At 35.9% G+C, this 20001-nt stretch overlaps 1 protein-coding gene across 2 annotated transcripts in view; it reads right to left on the bottom strand.

Annotated features, from left to right (window-relative positions):
* LOC143148974 (uncharacterized) overlaps positions 1–16535 on the bottom strand; it is a 260728-nt gene extending 244193 nt beyond the window's left edge. Inside the window, exons 1-2 of one of the 2 annotated variants that reach the window (XM_076315848.1) lie at positions 16287–16535; positions 1007–1472 (exon numbers count right to left, since the gene is read on the bottom strand). In XM_076315848.1, the coding sequence (XP_076171963.1) occupies positions 1007–1217 (211 nt within the window). In that variant the 5' untranslated portion in view covers positions 1218–1472; positions 16287–16535. Of the gene's footprint in view, positions 1–1006; positions 1478–16286 lie in introns of both variants that reach the window. The other variant, XM_076315846.1, reaches the window with a different exon arrangement.
* Between the last annotated feature and the right edge of the window lie 3466 nt (positions 16536–20001).

The raw sequence follows: 20001 nt of genomic DNA on the forward strand, positions 1-20001 counted from the left end.
CCTCGAGAGAGAAGACCGTGTATTTCCCGACACGGCTCGAACCGTGCGATAGTTTCGCAGCTTTCATCGAAGGACGTGAATTTTACAAAAGGACGAGGACGATGAAGCATCTTCAAGTCTTGGATAGAGGTTTTCTGCTTGAACTCCGTGAAAAAGTTTCGAAGAAAATAAAGGAGAAACTTTAAACTTATTCCCACGGAAGGACCTTTGAGAAAGGTAAGGGCTGAAGACGATAAAGACAGCATCGCGTATTAATTTTGCCAGACTATATAATTAGCAAGGCCTAAGTAGAGAAGATAAGAGTTTAATGAATACAGATAGCCCTGTAATCTTAACAGTTTTCTTCTTCCTTCTTATCCGACTCTTCACCATAACTCTTCGTTCCTCGGAGGAAGAATGAGACGAATTGATCTTCGCACCGAAAATGAATTTCTCTTTTACTTTTCAGTCAACAAAGAAACGTGCACATTTAAACAGATATATGATCGATGGAAGCCTCTGTTCACTAAAGTTAAATACTTATCTAGATCCCCTACTGTTCAAATGTAATTAATATTCATGTGGACTCTATATTAATAGAGACTCTATATCTCTAATTAAATTGTTAAAAATTAACAAATTTTCAAACTGTTCAAATGTCAATTATACGAATAATGAGAAACAAAAATGAACTTTCAAATATTTGTGAAATACGTATGATTCACGTTGTGAATTTCAATGGCAATACGAATAAAATTACTTTCAGTTATACAAAAAAAACGTTACTTCCGTTCCTTCATTTGTTCAACGTTTAATCGGGGTTTTACAGTTTCGCTGTACCAGTACTCATCAAAGACAAACGCGTTTAATGTTTAGATTAAAAAAGAAACAATCGAACGTACCAATTTCTTTAAAGTATATACAGTTTATAGAATTATTCAAGAACATCGTCTCTGATTAATTTAAGGAGTTTAATTTTTCTTAACTGCGAGCAACGTCGAAAGTAATGAATGTGAAAGGTACTCACGGATTGTTACGTTGACAGGTTCCACTATCGACGAACAGACCCTGAAGAGGCCCAGCTTGAAACGCACACTCACGATATTTGCGAAATTCTCCTCGGTGTGAAGCCAGGCAGGGCCTAAAAGTGCTGTGCTAAGAGCCGCGAGTGCCGCGATGCCGCAAACGACACCGCACCTGGTCAATCTGATGCCACCGGGGCCACCCGAGCAGCACATCTTTGTCCTTAAGGTTCCTCACTTTCTTCAGGATGACATTATTCGACGCACATGGAATCACCTCGCCGATTTTGGCAATTCCCTCCTTTCGTTGCGGTTGAAAACTTTCCTCGAACTTCGACACATTATCGTGCGATTCCCTCACAAGTTCTGCGACACTCTTCCGCGCATTGTCCTTCTTTGGGGCACACTTGAACTGTTAACAACCTCCCTGGTTACGAGTCCTTGGATCCGGAATATCTCTGGTCAATCGTTCTGTACTAAATTGAAACAAAAAAAGAAACAGAAAAAATTTAGACAACTTTTAATCACTATAATAGATGGGAAATACAATAAAATAGGAACCAATATTGAATGTATGCATAGATATCGAAGAATGATATTTAATATCGATTCACGAAAATATACGAGGTGTACCTAAATTTAGTTGGATATTTTCTGAAAAATTTTAATTTAAAATTACACTACTATTTTTCATTTACTTTTTTTTTTTTTTTAATCTCTATTGCCTCGAGTTCAGAATACATAATACAAGCTAGAGCTCACGGACGTTAGTACTTTAAATATTTGAATATTTATCATTCTGTATAGAATTTTTTGGCTATTTTATACAAATATTGTCTTTTTTTTCTGCTTTAACATTAAACAGGGATTGTAAATCGTGTTAGGAACGATTGTTGGAGACATTGGGTCGCTAAAATGCATCGATAGGCGAAAACAGTACTAGGCTTATAAGTACAGCCTATCGATTTCGTCTACTCTCACAGAGTGTTCCAGGCCCGTGGCGATTTGTCAGTTGACTAGCGATACTGTCATTCCCGTTCGATGAAAGCGAGTAATCCGACCTTGATAAGCGAGTTATCAGAGCACCATCGAGTTTGACTTTATCGAGCTTCTCTGGAGAATTCTTGTATCCGTCGCGTGTCTGGCAGTTTAATTCGCAATGAGAACTCTCATTGTTCCAGGCTGCAATGGTTCTCACGTCGAAATAAAAGTTGGAATCGCGGACAAAGAAGCGATGGGACACAGTTTAGTATCGGAACTACTTGTTTCTTATGTCACTCGACGCTAAAACTTTTTTCCGGGCTATTAAACAACTATCCTCTGTAGAGAAGAAAAACGTAAACTTGCCAATTTGTTACGATTCCTTGAACACTGTTCAATTATTTTTACATCGGTGAAATATCTCTCGTTCTTGAACACAAATGAAATAAGTAGCACTTCTGAAGCTCGAAAAAGGTAAGGAGGAGCCAAATTACTAAAATATACTATGCAATTTCATAGAAACAGAATATCCATCACAAATGTATTGGAGATATGGATGAGAGTATTTCAACAAACGAAACTTGTAAATCGGATTAAGTAACTTATTCGCATTATTAAACACCGTAGCCAACTTTTTAACGATCGAGTATCGAAGTTTTATAACGAATTCCAAACTACGATCCAAGTCTACAATTTATAGTTACTAGGAAACTTGTACACCATTTTCTTTTAAGAGCAAAAGTTTTGGACGATGTAAATTAAACATCTTATAACCGTCTATTTGTATTTTCTTTGCGTTAATGTATCCCTTGGGAATGAAGAAATTCCAGAAATCTATGACATGAAACCTGATCGAAATTACGAGTCTACAATGTTTAGTTAATAGGAAACTTGTACTCCATTTTCTTGTAAGGGAAAAAGTTTTGGACGATGTAAATTAATTATCTTGTAACCGTCTATTTGTATTTTCTTTGCGTTAATGGATCCCTTGGGAATGAAGAAATTCCAGAAATCTATGACATGAAACCTGATCGAAATTACGAGTCTACAATGTATAGTTAATAGGAAACTTGTACTCCATTTTCTTGTAAGGGAAAAAGTTTTGGACGATGTAAATTAATTATCTTATAACCGTCTATTTGTATTTTCTTTGCATTAATGGATCCCTTGGGAATGAAGAAATTCCAAAAATCTATGACATGAAACCTGATCGAAATTACGAGTCTACAATGTATAGTTAATAGGAAACTTGTACTCCATTTTCTTGTAAGGGAAAAAGTTTTGGACGATGTAAGTTAATTATCTTGTAACCGTCTATTTGATCCCTTGGGAATGAAGAAATTCGAAAATTCTATGACACGAGACTTGATCGAAATTGTGAATTTTATGAAATAGTATATTATCATTTTTGAAACTGTCAGTTGGTTGGATAAAAGACACTGCGACTGATTGTTTACCGGATGGATCGGAAACGTCGCTAGTTTTATCGACTGAGCTAGTTTCACCAATGCTGGTGTCGGACCAGCGGATGTTCCAACACCAACGTACGCGGAATTCGCTGGCTGCGAAACAGATCAGACCGGCGGCGACCTAGGCAGATGAAAAAGGGAATGGAAAACCACGCTGTGAATTTGTTTTAAATGGCCAGCAGCACTAACGATCGCGGCCGACCACTTCATGACTGACACGTGCGCCAGATTTCGTTCGGCTGGTTATACACGGTGTTACTGAAACGTTTGAACCAATGTCACTAGTGCTTTCTATTAATTGCACGCATCGACAAATTTATATGCACATATGTATTTCGTAATCGTATCGTATTAAAGATGCACGCGAAAGTGTTTGCGACAAGATACAAATTACGCAAGGTCCATTTTATATAGAAAACGAAATAATTCGAACGAGTATCAGTTTGAATATAACTGGTGTATGTTTTCTAACATGTCAATCCTGTATAATCGCTTCTTTACTAAACATGGTAACGAACCGAAAAACGTCGATTTAAACAAAGAAAAAAAGAGGTATACAAATTTTGTTCACTGATCAAACTTCCTTTTTTGTAGGTAAGAAAAGATAATTGATATTAACCACGCTAAGGTTTCATTTTCTAACTTCAAATTTATCGAACATTGAATGTAGCTTTTATATTGATTAGAGATTCAATTTACATTTTCCCGTTTTCTTCGTTTTCATTAATCTTATACAATTTTTTTTTTAATTAAAAAATATTTGAAATATATTCATGTTTAAATCGGTGCTTATTTCGGATTACTTTCTTCATTGCATTTATATTCGACGAGCAATATATTATCCATTATCGTAAAATGCATTTGTAAATTCCTGGGAAATAACTTTTATATAATGAATAATAAATATCGCGTAAGGCAATAAATAATACAAATAATGTTTACACTTATATAATTAATTTTAAATAATATTTACACGTTTATCGGTTCGTTTGTCAACGGTATAATGTGTGCAACAGGAAAAAAAATGCGAAGTACGATCAAACATTTCAGATACACGCTATAGTTTCGTAAAAACTTAAATTTGTTTTGTCAGTCGTTCACTTTTTATCGGTGCAAATTACTCGGAACAGGTAAGAGCAATGTAATTTTTGTGCACGAACGTGAAGAATGAAATTGTTCGAGGTGTTGTAAAATTATATATCGTGGAAGAATATCACCCTGTAAAGCGTTAAACGAGTTTAAAACTGCGAGAAAATGTTATACATCCACTATAAGAAAAACCCTCTTTCGTTTTAATGGATGCTTTTGTACGTTAAAGCATGCAATTATATGTGTCTCTGCAATGTAGATATAATTGCATTAAGGAAGAATATTCTTGTACGCAATGAAAGACGAGCGAAACTACAAACCCTTGAGAAAAGTAAATTACCGTTCCTCAACGTGTTTACTTTTCATTGAGAACCACAACCTACGTAGTTGCAGTAACCAAGAATGTTGCTCGAAAGTATTCTTTGCCTGGTAAAATAAGTCACGCTGACTTTCAAACTTTGTATTTTTTTAAAACTTCTTTAAACGGATTATACCGAGCATTTATTCGGACTGTTTGTTTCTCGAAACAGAAAAATAATTTAGCTTTCCACAGCGATTCGACAGTGCGATCGAGTGCAGGTTAAACAACTTGGGTACGCGAGCTTTAGAAAGTGCACACTTCAAGATACAAGCACGCCATTATACCGAGCTCCATACTAACATTCCACAAATTCGTCTAGACACACCGACGAGAGAAAATCCGGTAATTATAGCAGTCTCAGGCAGAATGTAACATTTTTATTTTTAAATGTTCCGAATCGTTTCAACATTTCGAAACAATCACTTTGTCTCTCATTTCACACCTGCGTACGTACATAGTCATAAAAAATGTGAAGTTAACAATCGCCTCAATTGGTTCTTCTCGGAAGCAATTTTATATTTATATTTTATTTATCCATTATATTCTCTAGTACACGTACTTTGTGCAGCCTGTTTACTAATTTTCTTTACTTCTCGTTATTATAAGCAAGAAGAACCGATCACACATATTTTAATATTTATACATTATTGCGCACAGTTTGTACCTACATGGACCTTGTATGATACGCGTACGAGAAGGTTACAACTGGCTTTACAACAGATCCTATTCATTCGTGAACCATAACTCTGAGCGCAGTACTTAACTCGCGTACTTAACTCATTACTCGTATCCTCTAACACCTTGTAACATTTATTTATTTATGACTGTATAACACACTATTACGTTAATAGAAAACGTAAAGCCACCTTTTCGTTCTCAATCAGAAAAGAACAAATTTCCTTTCACATTAGTTCTTCTTAACTTCTATTATAATATGTAGAATCTCTCTTGTATTTAATTATTTAGGTTAAATTAAAACACCTCGTCGAAACAAATCCAAAGAACAAATCGAAACGTTTAACGATAAACGAGTTTATCTTGGAATTATTGTAATTATTAGATTTGATTTCACCATTCAACAAGCGTTCCTACGTGGTTTTATTTTCACGTTGACAGGAGACTCGACAAAATAAATCGTCATACGAAACTGTCTCCATTTCCCGTCACGCTTCAGACGATATCAGCTCGGTTTCGATGCTGAACAAACGCGTTCGACGCGCAGCTCGTATTTCCCACACTTCGCGTAATTTTACGATACAATGAAACCGCAGCTTGTACGTGGGACTGACCTGACGTTTGAGTGACGTATATACACGGGGAATGGGACTTTTTCGAAATGGCAGCGCGTGCCATCGTAAACCGGAATTTACTTCCGCGAGAATATTTCCGTCTTCGTAAATATACCAGCTGCGCTGACTTCCAGCCGTCTCGCAAATTTCCGTCGGGAAGTTTACACCGTTTGCTCGTTCTAAGCAGCTGCGCCGCAGAACTCATTGAAATCCGCGGATTTTCGGGAAGTTACGTCTCGCAAATTACCCCGCCGCCATTGCCACCGACGATCCCCAATGCTTTTCGATCGCGTTAACCCACTTCTCCTCTTTGTTTATAATTCGCGGGACCACCGTGGGCGGAGGTCGCGGCGAAGTTTCGTTAGCAAGAAGCCGGCGTCGATTTCATTGAGAGGATTTTAATGAACCCTTCGCGGCGAACGACTTCATTCGTTCAACTGGGTCACCGAGTGAAAAAAGAATGGCCATAACGAGGAAGATGGAAACAATGACTTTACGTTTTGATACCTGATTTTGTATCCTCGTTGGAGAATTCACCGCGATATGGGCCACGATCTCGAATAGAAACTTACGAAATAAGGAAATCCATATCGGTTACGTGTTCGTGTTTTCTTAATACAAATGTTGCATTTTTTCTCGTCTTCTATTCGTTGTAGATTTATACAGGTCATCTTCAATTTGTGCTTTAGATTTGCATCAAGCTTTCTTCTATCGAAGACGATTAGAAAAATTCGCTCAAAGTTGTCAACAACGAAGAGTTTCAACTGCCTTGCAATTTAAGGAATTATTTTATCGATATAAGAATTAATTTCTATCGTGGTCAAGAACACAGTTTGGGTGTTTGTTTAATCGAGCGTTTATTTAAATTTAAGGTATTCAATGTTTAACATTAAATTTAAGTAAATGTTTACCGGCTGAATACATTGTGGTTTTGATTGTTCTTATAAATGCATACTTGTGAAAGTATTTCTCCAACGATGATCCAAAACTAGGATTCGAAACGTATTGTTACTATCACGTATTCCTTTTCTAGTGTTTCTCACTTGTATAGACACAAGTTGTAGTTTAAACTAGATCAGGGAGGAAAGAGATCGATGAAAGGAGACGTCTCGTAAAGTTTGAGCAGGAAAATGATTCATGGAATATTGTAAATTTTATTGTATCTTTATGAATTGAAATCCAGTTTATATGTAAAGGTTTTGTAGTCATGGAACAACGAGATGCTCGCTGAAACATTCACGCGTATTATAAGCCCATTTTCCTAGCGAACCGTTTGTTATTTTAACACGAACATTCGTTGTTTTTCTCGAAAATAGTTTTTTGTTGCTGGAGCAATCTTTTAAAACAGGATTATCTGCGAGTTATCATTTTCTTGAGTTAGAAAAAAATGGTGTACGAGACTATCTCTAAAAGAAGATGACGATTCAAAGAGAGAGAGGATATAATTTTTATACGCGTAATGTTTAATATTTATTCGATGGAATAAACAAATTTCTATTTGCTTAGAGCACACTATTTATTGTCATAAATGTTAAATTTTAATTAAACGACCAGAATCTTGAATTGCTATCAAAAACAAGATTATAAAACAATACAGTTGATAAACTTATCTCAGAGATGCTTAACGAGTCTGACAGGCTATTTTATTCCAAGAATCAAGTTTCTTACCTCAACCCGTAGTTATGAATCGCATAAAATGTCCAATGAGGTAAATGAACACGCTACAATAAAAATGAGTTAAAGCAACAGCGAACATAAACACAAAAGAATTCCTTATGAAAATATACAAAGCATTTAACCATAGTATCCACACTTCCCACAGTACCTAATATTATTATCATTATTATATTATCTTTCAAAATATTCTTTCAGTTAATATGTATCCAAGTGGATTATTAGCAAAATTTCACCAAAGCTTCTTAAGTCCTATTTTAGTTCGTAACCTAGGTTTTAGATTTTATTGGTATCTTTTATATTTAATATTTAATTCCACGTTACAAAATTCTTGAAAAAAAAAATCAGCCGGTTGGCAAAATTTGGTAAGCTTTGGTGTCGATGTTAAATGTTTCGTTTCTCCTCTCTCTGTCTGTTTATTCACTTATTCCTTATCCGCGCACGAGTCCGCGGCATTCGAAAAAGGAATTTACGTTTTCTGTGAGGTCAGATCAAACCACCACAGTGGGAAATGCGGTAGCGATAATGGTATCCCGCTCCACTTCAACGTGCCGCGATCGCTACCGGTGGTAGGCTCCTCTTTCAAGCTGCTCGCGATAGCGGCAATTGGAATTAATTTCTTCGAGAGCAGGCAAACGTTTTAATGGTTTTTCCACATAACTAGAAACCCATTAACGGTCTCCACCACCCATCGTTTCTCCCGAAGCTCATCGCCCTACCGAAGAATTACGCGCTTTTCAATCCTCTCCAAAAAGCCCTGCACCCACTCAAATTTTCACAGACACATTATCTCCAGCATTTCACTAATCTTTGTTCATATCATAACATTTTCTCCCCCCGCGTATTTTTTCTCTTTTCCACACTTTCTGAATTCATTTTATCCTCACCCCCCCTCCCCCACTTCCTCTCTTCTTCATCCGTCCTAAATTTTATTCGGAATTTTCTGATCTGTGGTTTTTTTCATGTTTCATATGGAAGAAGAGTAGCCAGAGGGACAAGCTTCGAGAATCGTATTCACGAATTGCAATTTTGAAAGTATTGCATTGAATATTTAAGCAGATAAAAATTCTGTTTCGACGAACGAAGGTCCTTACTGAATTGATGGAACTCTATTTCAACTTTTTCGTCCATACGACCCCGATACGTGCCACTAAATTTCTGTATAATAATAAATTCCCGTTTCTTTCGATAGAAATTGTTGTCCTGTGCTATCAAACGTTGATAAAAGATATTAAATACTATTCTTAATATATTAACGAAAGCTCTCGCATACCTTGTTTCGTGTGCAATTACTGTACCTAAGTAACATTAAATTGAAATAAATCTTGTATTAATATTCAATAGAATTTATTTCTTCTATTTAAAGAGAGAAGAATCTTCTTTCCGCATTAACCTAACATTAAGAGATTATCTTCCAGGATGAACAAATAACAAAATAATATAAAATCGGAGCTTGTTTCAAAACTTTGTAATTTCAACCATTTATTTTTCATAAATAGTGTCGTCTTCCGATTTCATCCTTTTACGCTATTGTCACGCATCTGTTTTTACCTATTTTTGAAACAACTACTAGAGATATATATATGTATAATACAAGCTCGATGAAGCCGTAAAACGTTTCCCTTTCTAATATAAATCCCTTAATATAAAAAGGACTCTTAGTCTCCGTATAATAAATACATTTCCAGATTCTTTCAAATTTTAGTGGTATACGTTTTTACATACAAAAACCGCAGAAATTGCCACCGTTCATTTATTCATCTTCAAAAGGAAGTGTTGACATTGGAATGTCTGATTTCTGGTACAATATACGATGAAATAAATTGTAGGTTTTCGTGATTAAAGCGAATGAATCGCAGACAGCGAGTGGATCGTGTTTCAGCCGTATATGTCACCAACGTGCACAACTTTCCCGATCAATTGTCTGTCTCAGGTGCTCACGTTCAGCAATTAAAAAATTTATAGTTTAATTTAGATACCGCGTTTCAAAAACGTCAAGCGCTAAACCAAAATTGATTAGACAAAGGTCTATACTATTTATGATACAAATATTTTTGAAGGAATCTCAATAGTAGCCCCGCAAAGTATTTTGTACATTTATTTAATTAAATTAAAGCTTTTTCGAACCGATCGATTCTTTAAAGCAATACTCAACACGTTTTTATGTATTACGATTCGTTACATTTGTTACATTTGTTACATTTCGATGTGTATGATTCCCTTTTCAAACGTGCATAAAACAAAAGTTATTGATTTAGTCTCTTACCCCGTAACGTTTGAAACCATGTTTTAAGTAACTGTAACCTGCAAATAGATCTTTGTCTTTTAAGTTAATTTATAAAAAGGAGTTTAGACGTTTTATTACTTTAAAAGACTTGGCGCTTACCATTACTTTAGAGAATCCTTGACTTTCGCTCCGAAAAGACTTGCAAGTTTATTTTTCAAACAAAAGAAATGTCGATGCATATATAGCATAACTTTGTAATTATCTCGCATCATTTTCACTTCCTCTACCTACATGATATACATATAAATCGTACACAATAATTTGTATTCAATTCTGTCTTCCAATTGCTATCCACAACTGATGTCCAACCATATAAATGTATATTTGTTTGGTTCTTTTTAAAATTCATATTATAATTCACTCGTTGTAAGTGAAGAGGGTATCGTAAACGAGGCCAATGCATCGTGACGAATAGAAACTTGTAGAACACTGCTCCGAAGGATCAATAACTAAAAACAAAACCCTACTCGCATTACCATTGGGGTGCAGAGCAAGAAAAGATGAAGAAAACAAAAGCACAGAAATTTATCATCAATAGAGGCAAAGTAACGCGGTAACCGTAGTTAAAAGAAGTAACGAAACTGTCGGTATATTCTACGAGTGTTTCATCTCCTTCGGTTGAAATTCATTAGTGGTCGCCGAGGGAAAAGTTTCCGTTTAAAAACGCACGACAGTTTTTCCGAGGTCCCAGTGAAGAGCATTCGAAGAAAGCGAGAAAACATCAAAGAACGTTAGAACAACCGTCGGTATTCGCTCCGAAACCACCGTGGAATTTTTCAACTTTTCTCGTCGGATCGTCGAACCTGTCGTGGCGGGGGCGAAGCGGGGAGGGGGATGGAATGAGATCGGCGAGGGACAGGGGAGGGACGGGGGTGGGTGTAGGAAACTTTTCAACAAAAAGCTAGCACAAAAAAAAAAGGAAACAAGGTGAAAAAGGAAGTCGAGCCAGGGCGTCATTCGCGAAAGGTGAACGAGGATAGCGAGCAGAAGCTTGGTGCTGATCCTTCCAGGCGTGAATCGTGGTTGGTTCGAACTTTTAATTACCTGGTACTTAAGAAACGGTCTACGAAGGAACGGAAGGAAAAAAAGAAGGGGCGGCGAAAGGAAAAGGGGGAGGCGAATGAAATGGCCTGCGGAACGCGCAGGACTAGGAAACGACTCGCGTTTGTGGAACAGACTTAAGCAACCACTCGAAACTGCCTCCTAACAGGAACGAAAATCTTTCGAGTATCCTTTACAGCAGGCCAGCTGCCCGAACTTCGACACGATGCTCGTTTTTTCAATTAATTAAACCGGACCATTCGAGAACCCAGTTCGGCTCATGTAGGGGAGAGTTTCCGAAATCGTAGCACACTTAGGATATTTCACCTTACATTTGGTGCTAACTTGTACGGAAATGATTGTTCGAGAATTGTAGTTCTATCGAAATAATATATTACACGCTTTTCTGTAATATAGTGTAAATCGTTCTGTAATTACTACCTGTCGCTGTCTAAAAGCAAAGTTTAGAAATAGTCAATTTGTAAGTGAATTATTAAAGACACGGTTAAGAAGAGAAATTAGTTTAATGATACATATTTTATGAATGAAGCTCGAGGAAAATATGTATATAACACATTATAGTAACGATTAAAGAAGGTTATTTAAGTTAACGTTAACATATTCTATCGATAAAGAACGGAAGAATCCATCGTATAATATTTTATCAATTAAAAATAAAGCTCCCAACGTACTTCGTTTTATAAGTCACAATTACGACAATTTGTTCTCAATAACAAAATCTCGTATACATAAATTTGATTTTATATCTTCGGTTCATTTACTCGTGTAAAATTATTCGAATCATTGTACGCACGAGAGAATCCAATTACAACGTATTTGGTGCCGTAACGTGTAAATACACGCGACAGGAATATTTATATTTATTCTTATTCTATGTACAAGTAACGTCGAACTCGATTTACATCCAGCCTGTTCGTTTACTATTTACAAATTAAAAGTTCAATGTTTTCTTCGTCAGGGTTGTTACTCCTAGCAGTGGAATAATTTTTCCCACGTATTTAATTAAAACTTTGAAGCATTTCCTGTCATTTCTTTTAAAATACCGTGAACAATTTCGAACGTACTCCAATGTTTTGCTTTGTTTTCCCACCAGCCGTGGGTCGCAACTCTCGTGAGTAATGGAATGGCGATTTGTTCCTGGACAAGTTCAATAAAAGCCGATGATCAATCACGGAGTAATGCTGATTGCGAAATCATTTGTATCGTTTTACCATTAAAAATGATCCATTGCGAAAACGTAACCCCATTTTACGACGCAAGATGCGTTTTCGCTACAGGAACAAAAAAAAAGAATTAACGAACCAATTAACGATGCAGATAATATTCCCGCGAATTCTTTGCACTCGACTAATCCTACGGCAGTTATGTAACAAAAAAAACAAAACAAAACTGAAACATTAATACATCGTACCATTTTACGAAAATAAAGAAGAACGATCCACAGTTGCAATTCATAAATAACCTGCAAATGCTAAAACCGTAACGTATCCACGGTGCTGCGCTAAAATTGTTTACATCTATCGGTATCATTTCACTTAAACGATAACGTTATGTCGGAATTGTTTATCATTCTTCAGTGCGATCAGAACCGAGAGACGAATAATTGGAAGAACTTGATCGATTTTAATAACGAAACCGATCGCTTCAGAAACATATACGAATATGCAATCGTTTTCATTTCCGATATTAAGTCAATATACGGTTCTCTGGAAGATAAAATTCGCGATACACAAGCACATGCAAAGCTCACGGCTGATTCTAGTCGTCGCCCCTCTCCACGTGTCACGTCTGTATTTCTCAGTGGACGTGTCTCGGTATATTTAATTGAAAAACGAGTAATCCGTAATTTCCCTCGAGAAATGCTCGCGTGTCTCCTTGATCGTTAAGCTTCACGGCCGGAAATCCATGGAACGATTCTAGAATTGCGTCGAGCGTTTTCTTTCAGGTTTTCTGCTACTTGTTTTAAAGACTTCAATTCGTACAGGTTTCAGTTTTTAATAAGCCAACGTACACGTACACAGTGTTACCAATGTAGTATACCAGCATATGATACATTCAAGCAACAAGAATGGGATTTTGACCATTTCGACCCATTAAATATCTGTATACCATTTAGAAGACGTAGAAAATACTATGATTCTATTTCACGTTACTATGATTGTTTACTCAAAAAGGTATCTGTACAGGCTTATTTTTGAATACAATAGGTACGTAGAAAAAATATCATCAATTTCTAAAGAATAATAATTTTATATGTAACGTGTTACGGACGCATGTGTATTCTATAATCCTTTTAAAGTTTAAAATATTTTTATTACTTATATTAAATGCTGACACAAAGGATTTAGTACGGTATTTCGACCGACATTCTATGGCGAGGTAAACAACGTTTTCCGTTTGTCCAAAAGGGATTACAATACCTGTCCTTCGCGTTGAATGTGAATTCCATGCTTTGAACTCTTCTATTTTACAAAAAAGGGAAGTACTTTGCTAAATAAAATAGTGGAAACGAATGGCTTTACGTGGACGATTCGGTGAAATTCCAGAAGAGGTTTAAACACGGCCTACTTTTTCAGAAGCTTTTTTGCTACTAAGTTTGAATTTTCTGGCATTTTAGTAATTCGTGCGATTGCATGCGTGCATTAAGGTCATTAGAGAGGAAGTGTAACAATTTGTGACTAGTGTCATTAGTTTTTATGCAGTTTAGAAAAATTTGCGAAGCGTGTGTACAGAATAAAAAAATAAACTTGAAGTATTTGTTAATAGCCGGATAATGAACTTAAGGAAATATTATTTATTTCGTACACAGTCTATGACAAGCTACAAATCACGAGATAAATACATAAGGTACACAACGACACGATAAACACTCATTTTAAATAAACTTTAAAGTAAAACATTAAATTAAACGAGTTAACTGTACAGTAAATATATTACAAGTCAAATTGACACTCGATAAAAGTATCGCTGTATTAAAGACAATATTTCTTGTGCCGTTCAAATGTCGATTGTAATTTTAATATCTCATTCTGGTTAAAGTAAACATTCGATACAAATTCTACCGTATAAAATACACGATTTTTGTCCTATTTTAATGTTAATCGGACACAAATTATCTAGAAACAAAGAAAACAACGTTGTGTGTAATACGCGGGAACGTTTATTATTATCAATTATTGTAGCGTTATCAGTTATTCTCCCTTCTACCGTACTGACAGCATTGAGGTAAACAGAAAATAAGAGATGTAAACAATTTGCGAGGAAAATGTGGCGTGCTTCGGTTCACGAATACACAAGGGAATATCAAGTCGTTTATTTCTCCGTCCTGTGAATTATCTAGACAGAGATAATAGTTCACCAACCACGAATAACAATTTATTTGAAACGTTCTTCCGGGATCGTTGAGATTCGCAGCCCTCGCCATTTTCTTTCGAAATTCATCAAAATTCACGTAGAATAATTTACGCGGACGATATCGGACCAATTAACTCTCAAGTGTGCAAGTACTGTTACACGTATTTTTCAATATTCCTAGGCAACTGAACAATTTACGAACAATATTTATTTAGATAACTCATATAACAAAAATTCAAATGAGAATTCAAAAAATAAAAGTGACTTGCAGATCAATTTTCCTACGAATCTATAAAACGAACAAAGAATTTCATTAGAAAGTTGTTTGCTTCCAATTTTCGTGCATCTAATATTTTTATAGAAAAATATATTGCTAATTCAGTATCAGTAATTACAAATATTATCAAAAATATTTCTTACGCAGTACGGGATACTTTTCATTTCAATTTTGGTTTCAGTATTTCCAAATTTGATTCGACTGTTATTCCTCTTGCTCAAATGTATTTTCATTTGTCTGATTTGTTCTTTAATTATTGTTCACAAAATTCGGAAAACGTTCTTAAAACATTGGATCGAAAATATACACTTGTCTCGTTTAAAGGTTTAATCGCTTTTGATCTTAAAACTTATTATTTCTGTTTGTTTCAATTTTAGACAGAATAATGTACAAATGTTTGCAAGGAAAATTTACGAGACGTATTTTATTTGCGATAGAAAATTGTGCGTATTACCTCCTAGAATTTTTCTGTTTCTTTCAAGGTCTCACAGGTAAGGAGTACATTCAATTTAATTTCTCCTTGCCTCTTAATCGACTCCATTGATCCTATTTATTCATTTTTAATTAATTACCGCGTCCGAGTTTATTTTTCCTTCATATTTAATCGCATCAACTGGTGGACTAGTTTTAATTTAAAAATAGCGCACTACTTTAAAAAGCAGTTGGTACATTGAAATTTTACGCCCACGGTTATGGAAAATATCACGATGAAGTATTGGAAAAGCTTCGCTACGAAAATAAAAATATCAACTGTCGTACGTATTTATTCGTACGCACAGCGTTTTTTGTTACAACGCAGAAAGGGAGAGATGAATATTGCGTTCTGCTATTGTTAAACTAACGATTCAACCGAGTGAAGGTAGTCCTCGAGCATATTGTGCGACTTCGTGCGTCGAAAAAAGAAAGGAAAAAAAAATGGAAAAGAGATAGACATCGATTTTCCAAAAGTCAGACGAGAGGGTCGATGAAACGGTTACATAATTGTCAACTAGATGAAATTTAAACCGTCCTCGGGATCTCGATTCGAACCTAATCGAAAATAGTGTGGCGACAATCAGACACGTTTTACTATCTGATAACTGTCGCGGACACCCACGAGGCACTGGATATTATGCTAACGTATGATGTGCTTCAAAGTCAACACCCTCGCGTCACTGTCGAAACCGTGGTCCAGCTCGCTCAAAGCGGTGTATAAACTCGCTTGATCGCGAGAACGTTTCCCCTGGTATCGTAAACAATGATCAAACATAAATCGTGCACGCGACATCTATTTTCAAACGCCGGGAAACGCATAAAGAGTACACAGACTCGAATCCCCCGTATAGCGTGCCGCGATATCGACGGAATCTATTTCAAATTTCGAAACGTTGAATTAATAGCCTAACGCGGTACACCGCGTTACAGCACCTGGCAAACACCGATCGTTAACGTGGCGAATGTACCTGAGTTTCGAGTAAGTCCTTAAAAATCGGTAGACGTTGCTCCGAGTCCGATGTAAGCTGTCGGGAGCTTCTCACCGGTCGATCACTAAGCGTTGCGAATGTACGTGTTGAACGCCGTGTTGAACGCGTGGTTAATGGGAAACAGAACGATGCTTAGTCGGTGACACATTTGAACACAAAACATTCACGGGAACACGGCACACAGACGTGATTAGGGATCGAAACGATCGGAAGACGCGCCCAGCACGTTCGTACTCCACGGCGGCCGGAGGCGAACTGCCCTTCGTAACGCGCGCGCCGCCATCTAAAGCGTGTCAGTGATTCTGTGCGAGTGCTACAGGAGGGACGATTTCCCACGACCTTTTTTGTAACGGCCTTTCTTCGGGATAAATGTGCGAGAAATCACGGTCGCGCATGGTTCATTGAATTTCGGGCGTCTGCAGGTCATTAGCGGCAATGGGACCGAGCAGGTAGAAATTAATATCGAAACGTTGCTGTAAAAATTTATCATTCTGGGCCACCGCGGCAACCCTCCGAGACTAATTACCCGCGATAACCTACAATACCACCGGCTCGTTCCACATATACGTAAGATTACGAATTTTACGGAAACTCGAATTACGTGATTTCTAACGGTGTATGAAAAATATTTTGGACAATTTTGTACAATATCGAAAAACCGGTAGGAATTAACATCGAGAGGTTGCTGTGATCGTTTGGGAGATTTTTTTATGGGCTATCACGTGTAATCGGATAATACTTTTTGAAGTAATATTTTTGAAATTCACGTAAACGAATCTTGAAATAGTTTTCACAATTTTGAAAATCGTTGTTTCTACGGTATATACAAACGTGCAGCGTTAATATTGATTAATGTTTCAATTCACACGGTTAATTTTAAGTTATCGTGTATTCTCTTTGAAAATTTCTCCGTAAAGAAAAGAAATAGACTTATATTCTCATTTTTTCAGATTTTCAAGTTGTTGCTGATATTAAAAACTCGCATTTGTTTCGAACAATTTTTAAAAAATACTTAAAGAAAGTATTTATTTTTTAGACTGAAGTAATGTTTATTTAGTACCCCCATGTCTTTACTGTGAGACGTGTACCACAATAGAAATTAATTGAACAGAATTACTGGAAATAATAATGCAAAGAATTATTCGACCAATTATCCTTCATGATTGATCGGTTTATATTGTTTATTATATAATTGTGTGACGAGCAAAATTTTCGCCAAATATGTAAGTTATTTATCTAATAAAAAACAATATTAATATTCACGAAAGTTAATTTTCTCAGGTACAAGATCGAATAATCGATTTCGAGTGAATTGTTCCTGTTCTCGAAACAAAAAATTTAGTTCAGAAGCAATTAAACAATTACCATGAAGTAATTACTTGTACACATATACTATAACTTGGAAAGTACAGCGTGTAGTGCCAATAAAGTTACAGAAATTCCTCGCGAAAGCGTACAGAAATGCAAAATTATTATCGGATCACCTGAGATAACTATCACAACATAATTATGTAGCGTCTAGTAGTACTCGACGTAGTTGAACGACCAACTAAAGCATTCCAACAGCGTAAAATCAACTGCTGTTAAATTTTCCTCGCTACTATTAATTTCTAGTACAAGTTGCGACAGGTACATACGTAGCATACTGCTCTCTGAACTATACTTTCTTTAAGCGTCGATATAAAATATTTGGATACAAGGTTTTTAATAATTTAACTAAAGTTATTGTCCAATAGATTGATAGATGTTTTCGTAGTTATATCAAAGCATCGATTAACTATGATATTGATTTTAAAGAAGCATATTATCAGAAGATTCGACGTATGTCCTTTTAGCCTATATTTAAAATGTTTGTATATGAGAAAAATTCAATTTTTTTTATCGAACGTACGCAATATTTGTGCGAGTTGTTACAATATTTTAACTTTGTTCTATAACGGTGAGGCATGGTTCCGTATTGTTTAAACGTTCACCATTTTAGTTTTTTTCTTATCGATCAATTATACGAAACCTTATTCATCACAAATGTTTTGCTTCAATATTATTTCCAATAATCAACATTTTAACGCATTCGTTTAACGACTATTGAGAATTGCGCTTGCATACGTTGATAATTACTCGATACTAGAGTGATTTAATTAATAAATTGTAATATTTCTCGTTTGTTTGTAAGTATCTTTGACGAGGCATTCCTTTAACAGTTTTAATTACCCGATATTCGCGTGGAAAAGGGAAAATTTGCAATATGAAGGCAGATTCTTCGAGCTCATATTCGTCTACCGCCTCTGGATATTTCGTTTATACGCTTTTATTTACTCGTTACATAAGAACGTTTCTGCTTACATACTATATAACAAGGAAGCACTAGAGAATAACAACCAGATTTTTGTTTTGAATATCATTTTCTATAAACATTATCAGTTGAATTATACGAAAACTAAACATTTGGACGGAGGTATTGTTTCAATCTTTGAAACATTTTACAAATTTACGAGTAATAGAAAGAACCTGTTTCATAACACGACTAAAGCAAACAATTCATCATAACCTTGATATTGACCAATGTTGACCAAGTTGTGCCGCATGATCGCAATTGCGACCATTAATTAAAATTAAAATTAGATAAAAAATCGAGCAATAACACGAGCAATAACACGAGTAATAACACACGAGTAATAATAAACAACAACAGCGTATCCCGAGTAAACGAAACATCTCGAGTTACTTCGAAATCGTAATCTACTATACCGTATCTATAGTCCATCCAAAGAGACGAGATACCAATATTTACATTAACTTCTGCGTGATCAGTTAAATGGTCTGTAGCTATTGATCTACTTTCTTGAGCTCCAGGAAGGACTCTCACTCAGTTATAGAAGCTTTTTTTTCTAGTCAGAATAAACCGAACGGTTTGAAAGAACTTTCGGAATTTACACTGCATGTCTTCTTTCGATTTCCCTCAAGTTGCTCGGTTTATTCGAACGGTTCGATTTTTTTCAAACAAACCGAACATTATTCCGTTGATGGTGGTGGTCGTAGTAGTTTAAACAGTGATTAAAAGTAAACTTTTGATAAAAAAAAAAATTATTTCGTCCAACTTATTTCATTTACCCCTTTATTATCCTATATCTATCTTATATTTCTTTAATGAGTGATTGTTCGGAAGCATAGTTTCTTTAATATATGTACCGTTGATTATACAAGTTACTTAATTGTAAGTCAAATAATTTCAATTACAAAAGATAACAATGAAATTTAGAAAAAGTATTCTACGTAATCATTGGATCCGAGTATTGTGAAGTCGAACCTAATCTGATCACGCATTCATCACGCGCAGTCGTCGTATTCGGTATCTCGTCTCGTTGGACGAACTATAGAGTAGATAGCACTTTTCTATATACTCTACGATCGAACACACTCTACGACATGCTAGATGCAACAACCAATCTCGCACCCTACATTCTTACACGAATTTAATTCCCTTTCATTTCAACCCTTAACCTTCCTCACTCCATGCATCTGGTCACGTTCACCCAAAATTCCTCAATCTGGCGCCATATAAATTGCTCTTTTTTCGTACCTCAGTTCGGACACCCCGCCATTCATTGTAAACGCTCTTCTTTCACACCTCAGAAACCCTTCACTCGCTCGTTTATCCCAAACACTTCACATTTTCTCCGAACCATACGCATTT

This window comes from Ptiloglossa arizonensis, chromosome 7 (assembly GCF_051014685.1).
Source record: "Ptiloglossa arizonensis isolate GNS036 chromosome 7, iyPtiAriz1_principal, whole genome shotgun sequence".
NCBI classification, from domain to species: domain Eukaryota; kingdom Metazoa; phylum Arthropoda; class Insecta; order Hymenoptera; family Colletidae; genus Ptiloglossa; species Ptiloglossa arizonensis.